The following is a 9,880-nucleotide window of genomic DNA, read 5'->3' as shown; positions in this document are numbered from 1 at the left end:
TTTTTTTTGGTGCCAGGGATCAAACTCAGGACCTTCAGCTTTCCAAGCAGGGGCTTAAGCTGCTGAGTTATATTTCCCTAGCTCAAATACACAAAATTATAAACGCAATACACTAGGATTTTATAAATAAAGGTAATACTGTAAAGTAAAAGAACTGGAGCAGAAAAGCAGACAGGTAAATTTTTAGGTAGCATCTGGGACTAAAACCTAAGGTGAAACTCAAAATATCGTCTTCAAACAGATTAGTTATATTTTAATCTATGGCTATCACAACATACATTGCAGAAAAAGGAAAGAACACTGCTTGCCAATACTGGTATAAAAATTTTACAACCTCTAACTGTAGTGGCAATTTTGTTGCCTACTTTTTATTATGTTTTTATTATCTTACTATCTGGACAATAAATATAAGACACTTTTTAAAACACTGCCTATTTTATAGGAGCATGTATTCTGTGTTTATCACAAAATAACAAGGAAAACATGAAAAGTTATCCTAGTTATAGAAATAAAAATTCTGTTTTAGAAGCTTTAAAAGTGAAAGAAAGAGATGTGGTTTGGGCTCAGAAAACAGAAATTTAAGGAAAATATCAAGATAAATCTAATTTAAAGATTTTCTTAGGCTAGGGAGATAGCTCAGAGGCATAAGTGCCTGCTGGGCAAGTGCAAATCCTGAATTAAAATTCCCAGTACAAAAACAAAGCAAAGCAATTTTCTATATTTTGCTTATAAAAAGGAGAAGTAACATTTTTGCAATACACCCATTCTCAAATTCTTGTTTTCTCTTTGTTTAAAACAGTGTGTAATAGAAGGTGGCAAGGATGACAATGACAAAATGACAAATAGGAATGGAGTGAATGCAAATGCCATGAGCCAGTCTAACTTTTACAAAGATAATGGTTTCTATGAATATTTTTATTAATACAATATGGACAGATGGAGAAACTGTCCATGGCATTGTCACTCACAGACAGTACTTCAATAAAACCTAATTACAAAGACATATATTTTTGATAAACTTAAAAGCCTCAATTTTTTTGGTATTTATTTTCCTTAGAAAATTTCTTGTCACAATAAAGGTCCAAATTTCCATCAGTACTGCTATAGACAGAACTAAATCATACTGGTCCATATTAATGTCAGCCTAGAAAAGAAAGTTCTAACACCAAAGTGCAATAAATATGGAAAATCATTATTTCTCAAAAATTTGTAAGTCCATTCATTATTGGTTTTTCAACACTTACGGCTATCGTAACATATGTTTCCCAGAGCCCTGCCTGTTTGAAGCAGCACTTCCTGGTCTTTGCTATTTAGCAGCTGTACCAGTGGTGAAATCAATCCAGCATCCACACATGGGATTCGCATAAATTCTGAAAATAAGAGACAGAATTTAATTAAAATTAAAAAGATTCACAATTTACATAAATTACCTTCCTTAATAAAATAAATCCTTACAATTATATATCATGAAATACACAAAATATGAGTGGGGTCTTATTTTTCTTTGTACACAAACTACCAAAACTAGTAATAACCAGAATCACATTCTAGACATCACAATTTACTATCAGGATGTTCTCATCAATAAAAATAATCAACAATCTTCCACTTATGTTTTGTCTTACTAGGTATTCCTCTCTATAAAAATAAACAATTTTTTAATTTTTAATTTTCATTTTTTTCCCATAATCTTATTGAAAAATAAACAGTAAGGAGACAGTTTCAAATCAAATTGGTGAGACAATTTCAATAATTAACACATTGCATACTGTCTTCCTAGTAGTTATTTGTTGTACAAGATACTGACATGATATCCTATTTACAAACACTATTAGAACAAATTCCTGTTCCTTAAATTAAGAGAATGTAGCTATATATCTATACTAACCATTTTGAATACACAGATACAAAATGGTCATTCATCTGCTTCCCCTTTTTTTGTTTAGTTCCATCATTTAAATATTATTGGTGTGTGAACTCAGAAAAATATTCCAAAATAATCCAGTAGTCCATAACAGTATTGGGTCTTCCAATTGACTGGAAATATCAGAAGTTGTTGACCTGAGTCCCCTACAGCTCAACATAACAACATGGCTTTATTTCTTGTACTTCATTTTTATATATTTCTGCTGGATGGCTAAGACCAAGATAAAGCAAGACCTATGTAACAAAAATTAACAAAAATTGTAGCTTTTGGATCTGATAAGGTTAGTCAAATCCCCTCAGGATTTATCCTGAGACTGTAACTCAGATTGGAAATCCTTTGTCAGTGTCAGCCATGTAGATGAGTCACAGCCATTGCTTGGCCAATTTGCTTTCTGTGAAAGCCTGAGAGAATGTTTTCTCTCTATGTCTCTCCTTAGGCACACTCTACAGAATTGATCATTTTCCTCTTTGGCCCCATAATCTCATCTCCTTGATCGAAAAATTTGGGACATAACTTAGTTACATCATGTTACAGTACAAGTTCTCATATGTCCTGAGTCTTAATTGAGCTTCGAAGGCAAGGGGTAAATGTTGGCTTTCCTTGTAGCCCTCCTTTTTCTCTAATTTTTGGTCTGCAAACTTGGGTTCTTCACCCTCCAAAAGAGAAGTTTATTGTTATTACCATACAACCTAGGCTGCTGAGCTTACCTCATTATCTATCTCAATAGCAAACATCTTAGGCATAACATAGAAAAGGTAGTTTTCATCAAGTAGTGATATGTTAAACTTTAAGTTCCTACAGAATATGACAAAAAATTTTTAAAAATTAAAATATATTTAAAAAATAGGAATACAGAATTGTATATGTTTACACATAAGTCTAGAGATCTAACCATATATAACCTTGTTGCAGGAGAGTCCCACAACATTCCTTTTCCTGTCTCCTGGCTTCATTCATCTCTTCCTTTTTAAACAATCATCTACCCAAGAGACACCAATGCAGCAACCAGCGTGTCATGACAAGCAGCACGTATTGAGAAGGCCAGAATGACAGGCACTCCAACCATGAACCTACTATTACAAATTGCCATCTTCACTGCAGTTGCTTAGTTCACAGGTGTCAGCATATATAGTTAGTCAGGGTGAGAATCCTGCCAATTAACTGCTAGATTCGAAAATCTGAAGATTCTCAGGATCACTACCTTACCCATCTTGTACATATAACTGTATGGCTTGCCTCTGTCATGTTTGCTAGCTCTTCTCCTTGCTCTCCCTTCATTATACAGCCCTCAAGTTCTTCTTTTCCTTTTAACTGTATTACACGTTTTTGTCTTTCTTCTTTTGAGTTCTTGTTATTAGGGAGACTATATGGTACTTACACAAGTGTATCTGGTTTATTTCACTTATGAGTATATCTTCAAGTGGCATCCGCTTCAATATAAAGGCTTCAAGTTTATCATTCTTTATAGCTGAGTAATACTCATTTTACTCCATTGTATAAAAATACCACATCTTTTTCAACCATTCCTCAGGTGACGAGCATCTTGGTTTTTTCCAAGATTTGGCTATCACAAATTGTGCTGCTATAAACATAGGTACACATGTATCACTATGATATGATGCTTTCAGATCCTCTGGGAAAATACCCAGTAGGGGAATAGCTAGTTTGAATGGGATTTCCAGTCCTAGTTTTCTAAGGGGTCTCCACTCTGATTTCCATTAACGGTTGCACCAGTCTACATTCCCACCAGCAGTAGAGAAGGGTTCCTTTTTCCCACAGCCTCTTCAACATTTGTTTTTGGTTGATTTGTTTATTATGATAGCCATTCTTTCTGGGGTGAGATGATATCTCAATGTTGTTTTAATTTGCATTTTGCGGATGGCTAGTTGATGTGGAGCATTTTTTAATATATTTATTCGCTTCGTTAATTTCGTCCTCGGGGAAGTGTGTGTCCATCTTGGATGCCCATTTCTGGACTGGGTCTTTAAATTTTGGAGCCCTAGTCTTTTTTAGTTCTTTATAAATTCCAGAGAGCAGACCTTTGTCTGAGTACTTATTTGTCAAGATTTTTTCCAAATTTGTGGGTTGCCTTTTCACTTTGTTGGTAATTTCTTTTGACGTGCAAAAACGTCTCAATAAGAGGAAGCCCCAGTTGCTAATTCTTTCAAGTGTTTCCCATGCAATTTCATTTTTGTTCATGAACTCTTTGCCTACCCCGTCTCAAAGCGTTTCTCCTACTTTCTCTTTCAGGAGATTTAGTGTTTCGATCTTCAATCTTTTTTAAGAGTACTGTAATTTTCCCTAAAAAGATCTTTGGCTTCTTTAGTTAGCCTAATTCCAAGGTATTTCATTTTCCTTAGTGCTACTGTGAAAGGTATTGCTTCTCTAATTTCCCTCTCTGTGTTTGTTATTTGTGTAGAGGAATGCTACTGACTTTTGCGTATTGATTTGTATCCTGCTATGTTACTGAATTTCTGTATTAACTCTACTAGCTTTTGATGGAGTTTTTTGGGTTTTCCAAGTAAAAAACCATGTCATCTGCAATAAGGATATTTTAACTTCTTTTTTACCTCTTCTTATTCCTTTTATCTCTTTCTCTTGTCTAATAGTGCTAGCTACTGATTCCAGATCTATATTGAATAGGAGTGGAGATAGAGGACATCCTTGTCTTGTACCAGATCTAAGAGTAAAAGATTTCAGCTTTCCACATTTAGAATTATGTTAGCCGTTGGGTTTTCATAAATGGCTTTTACCAGATTGAATAGAAGCCATCTACTCCAATTTTTTGTAGGACTTTGAACATGAATGAGTGTTGGACTTGGTCGAAAGCCTTTTCTGCATCAATGGAAATGATCATGTGGTTTTTAGTTTTCGCTCTATTGATATAGTGTATTACATTTATAAATTTTTGAATACTGAACCGTCCTTGCATCCCTGGGATGAATCCTACCTGGTCATGGTGTATGATTTTCTTGTTGATTTGCTATATCGTATTTGCTAAGATTTTATTGAGGAATTTTGCATCTATGTTCATGAAGGAGAGTGGCCTGTAGTTCTCTTTTTTAGGTGCATCTTTCCCTGGTTTTGGTATCAATATACTACTTGCCTCCAGGAATGATTTTGGGAGGATTGCTTCCTTTACAATTTTATCGAAGAGTTTGAGGAATATAGGGTACATCCTCTGTAAATTTCTTGTAAAATTCAGCTGTTAATCCATCAGGACATGGACTTTTCTTTGTCGGTAGGTTTGTTTTTGTTTTTTTTTTTTTTTTTTTTTTGCAGAACCGGGGATTGAACTCAGGCCCTTGTGCTTGCCAGGGAAGCGCTTATTCCACTGAGCCATCTCCCTGACCCTAACAGAGAGAGTTGGGAAGGGGGCGCGAACTGGCGACCTCGCGCTCCAGAGCCCGGCGCGGTGACCGCCACACTAGGTCACCGCCCTAATGTAGCACTGTCTTTTAACCTTTCCTGTAGAGTTTTGGTGCAGTTATAACCTTAGGACCTATTAAAATTCAGGCGCAGATCTACAAAGTTCGAATTTATCCAGCTGTGCTGGCTTGGGTCTGGCTGTTGTGCTCAGTTCCTTCCTGCTGCCATGCTTCGGAGTGAACCTATTGTGCCCCTCTGGCAAGATGTTCTGTTCCTGGACTAGCTGGGTGGTTCTGTCCCCTACTGTTTCTGCAGGGAGTGCAGCTGCAGAATTTCATCCCAGTCCTGTATGCCAGGCCTGAGCTGAGTCTGAAGGGGACAAGGTAGAGTAGAGGGGACAGGAAACTCTCTCACATACTCACCGAAGCTGGGCCAAGGATGGATCTGGAGTCCCCAGAATACGGCAGAAGTTCTCACTCACTGGCAGGATTGAGGGGTCTGTGGAGTGGTTGGGACGGGGGCCTCAAGGGGGTGGAAGAGGGTTTCACCCATGCTATGCCTGAGTTTGGACCGGAGTAGGTCCTGTGAGTGCAGGATAGCCAGAAGCTCTCACCGGGCCTGGGCTAGGGCTGGATCTGGGGTTCCCGAGAACGCAGAAGAAGTTCTCACTCACTGGGCAAGAGTCGGGGGGACTGCAGAGTGGTGGGGGTGTCCCAAGTGTGTGGAGGAGAGTCTCACTCATGCTGCGCCTGGGCTTGGACTGGACAGGTCCCACAGGTACAGGGTAGCTGGAAGCTCTCCCACACACTCATGGGGTCTGGGCTAGGGCTGGATCTAGGGGTCCACAGAACACAGCGTAAGTTCTCAATGGCGGGTGTTTGGGGGGCACTGTGGAGTGGTGGTGGGGGTCCCAAGGGCACGGAAGAGGGTCTCACTCATGCTGTGACTGAGTTTGGACCGCAATAAAGGATTTTTTAAATTAACTCATTACAACTAATTTACCACTATCTTCCCAGAATAGATGCATGTCTGGGAAGCAGTATGTCATGACAGCAATGTTCTTTACGTGAATATGATTAAAGTATTATGGTTAAAAACTAAGCTATTGAATTGTCTAATTTTGTGCCAAATGTTCTCTAAAAAGCCAAAATGAAAATTTTGAAGGTTTTCCATGAGTCATTATCAGTAGATCTTTTTTCAATTGGTAAGACCTAGAGAAATCATATTCTTACACCAATTTTTATTTTTTATTAAAATCTATGTTATGGCTAGTTTATATCTGTAGTTGTATCCATCCATTTATAAATCTATGTGTACCAAATAGTCATCATTTTAATACCTGAAACTCATTTTCCCTCATTTTTGTATTGTGCAATTCTTTATTGAGATTCGTTCATCAGAAATAAATTGTTTCTTTTTTTACACTTCCTCATAATGAACCACTACAAAATTGAAGGATAATGAAGACAGGCACACAATTAAATAAAGTTTTCCAATAATTAATATTAGAAAAACTAATGATACTAGAATTTCATTCTGGACATCACAATTTACCATCAGGATGTTCTGGTTAATAAAAGTAATCAACAATGAGCTAATTTTTCAACTTACAATTTATCTTACTAGGTATTCCTCTCTATCAAAATAAAGGATTTCTATCATAGTTCCTAATTTTCACTATATTACTGAACCCTTCTGGCAATTTAAATTTCCAAGGGTAAGAGTGCTTCCTATTTTATTTATTATGTAGTAATAAATGTATGGGGTGTCTGTATTTAAGACAAGATTTTGATACAGTGTATGCTGGCCTTGAACTCACAACTGTCCTGTTTCAGCCTTTCGAGGGTAGAATTTACAGCAACATGCCACAAATCTTTCCTCTCTTTCTGTTCTTTTCAGATTCTCTGAGCATAACATACAGGGGTATAAGGGTGTGTTTGTGTGTGTACATTTGTGTGTTACTGGAGACTGATCTTAGGGCCCTTTGCACCAAGCTATATCTCCAGCCCTTTATTTTAGAGACAGAGACTAAGGCTGGGCTTGAACTTAAAATCTTCCTTGCTCAGCCATGCCGAGAGCTATCACAGTCATGTATTACCACACTGGGCTTACTTCCTACTTGGAAAGCCAGTATTTATTACTGATGTGTTTAAACTTAGTAGTATGCAGTACCCTACCACCTGTCAGGAAAATTAGTTATATACATGTCTATAACTTCAATAATCAATCTGTAAGAGATGACACACCAATCCAGTTGTCTTACATTGTATGAGTACTTTGGTACTATGTAGGCAATAAGAGTAGGTACTACTAAGAATTACTATTACTATTATTATGTACCTTGAGAGTCTACTTCTTAACAGGAAGAAATACTTACAGACAATTACTATCTTATTTATTTTTCATTACCTCAAATCTATAAGGAAATTTTTTAAAAGGTCTAACAATCTTTTATTATAATTTCTTTTTAGTTATCCTTTAACTTTAAACTTTTCCACAAAATATCTTACTAATAATACCTGTATTGTAAATGAGGACACACAGGTATGCTAATTTCTAGCTTCTTTTTGTATGCAAAAATTTAAATGTATTTTGGGTTTATTCTGAATCTCTGAAGTGTAAATTGATATATCTCCTGTCACTACATTATACACAGTAAACAAAAAATCAACTTCCAATTTCAAGTTTTCTGATTCATACAACCTGTTTTGTTGTCAATTAACATACTCATGTCATGTACCATGTTGAGTTTCTAATAGTATTTGTGTTAAAATAGAACACTTGAAAAGATTCTTCTCTACATTTTCAGCCAACTGCTTAAAGCAATGCGGTGGCTGAATATCTAAATTTCTATAGTACCTTTGCCATTCTAAGAAAAATGTTTTAAGATAAAAACAAAATTGCTCATTTCTGGAAATCTGAAGAAAATGTTTGATGTTTCCTAACATCAAATGCCAGTGTTAGGAAGACAGGCAAGACTGTCAGTCTAATGATGTTTAAAAATAATAAACTACTGATCTTAAAAGCCAAACTGCTTTGTATCTAGGAAGATTCAAGTAGGAGTTGGTCTAGGTCAGATGATGCAACTCTGGCATAATGATGCAGCAGGTTGTTATCATTCAAAGCACTAGAGGTTCACCATCACTTGTCTAGGTTAACAATGTCTAAAAAGATTTCATTTTCAAACTAGATCTATGACACACTAATAACAGGAGGTCAATTTTCAGTTAAAAACAAAATATTATTTTCCAATATAAAACCTGGAAGATACTTTGATAACCTTTCAAAAACTGAAAAAAGTTTATAGCAATTTTCTTTCTGGTAACACACATAGGAGCACAGTGTTTTACCAGCCCCAAACAACATGTAACAATACTTTAGGAAGCCTTTGAACACTGCGATTACATGAAATCAGAATTTTATAATTTCTTCTGAAAATGTAACGTATTAAAGTAAAAGACCTAAAAATAATAACAAACTGACAAACTGAAGCACACTACCAAGTACTTCATTTACTATGGCTTTCTGTTATGCTTAAAAACTACTTTCAGTACTAAGTACTTCCTCCAATTAACTGATTTAACAATCTTGCAAATATTTCTGCTGTAATTCTTCCAAAGAATCTCAGTAGATACAAGTAATAAATAATGTATTAAATATATAACCTAAGTTATGTTGTCATTGTTCTTTTCCAGAGTATTCTCACATGGAATTTATGAAACATACTTTAATGAAAGTTACTACAAAAATAGAATATAAATTCCAACTGCATACTGACATCAAATGCCAGTGTTAGGAAGACAGGCAAGACTAGTAAGCGGAACAGTGGGCCTCTTACAGTGACTCTAATACAAACCAACATAGACACTAGAAAAGGTAAGCTCTCCTGAGATAAAGAAAATATATGACTTAATGATAAGCTCCAAAATCCCATACCCAAAGTAATGAATGATACAAATACAGCTAAGACTATTAGGGCTTTCCTTTAACTCTACTTTGAAGGACTGCATTAACAAATAGGAAATGTATGATTAAAGCACTATGACCATAGTTACTTAAAACAATTACATGGAAAATGTCAAGCAAAGGAGAAACAGGAAAAAAAAAACTTCTATAAAATTACAACAAATTAATTAATAAAACATATTGACAACTAAGGTTTAGAACTGAAGATGTTCCCAACAGAAAAATTCTTAAGGAAAATTTTACCATTTTTGGCTACTTCTGCTATGATGTTAGCTACTTTGGCTGTGCAGGAAGACTGTGGAGTCAAAAGACTTGCAAACAGCTTAAGTATTCCACTTGCTTGTATTTTTTCACTTGTTTCTGTACCTGAAAGGAACAAAAATCTTCCGTGAAAATCTTCACTATTAATACCAAGATAATCTACAATAAACTCTAAGAATTTTCCCTGTACATAAAGAAAACTAGTATCAAGACACATTTATTTATTTATTTTTTTTAAATTCTCTTGTACTTTATTTTTTTTTTACCGTGTCCTAAATTTATTTATTTATTTTATTTTTTTTTCTTTTCAAAGTTTTATTGATACATATAGCAATGAGACAGTTTCAAATCAAATTG

General features: G+C 35.5%; 1 protein-coding gene across 1 annotated transcript in view; it reads right to left on the bottom strand.

Moving 5' to 3' along the window:
* Positions 1–9,880, bottom strand: part of Rap1gds1 (Rap1 GTPase-GDP dissociation stimulator 1) — a 149,668-nt gene that overhangs the window by 85,643 nt on the left and 54,145 nt on the right. The window contains exons 2-3 of the mRNA XM_004640637.3: positions 9,506–9,628; positions 1,245–1,370 (exon numbers count right to left, since the gene is read on the bottom strand). Coding sequence (XP_004640694.1) covers positions 1,245–1,365 — 121 coding nt within the window. The 5' untranslated portion in view covers positions 1,366–1,370; positions 9,506–9,628. The remainder of the gene's footprint in view (positions 1–1,244; positions 1,371–9,505; positions 9,629–9,880) is intronic.

The sequence above is a fragment of the Octodon degus genome, unplaced genomic scaffold (genome assembly GCF_000260255.1).
Source record: "Octodon degus isolate 3935 unplaced genomic scaffold, OctDeg1.0 scaffold00125, whole genome shotgun sequence".
Classification (NCBI taxonomy): Eukaryota; Metazoa; Chordata; class Mammalia; order Rodentia; family Octodontidae; genus Octodon; species Octodon degus.
This window is presented reverse-complemented; position numbering and strand designations above follow the sequence as displayed.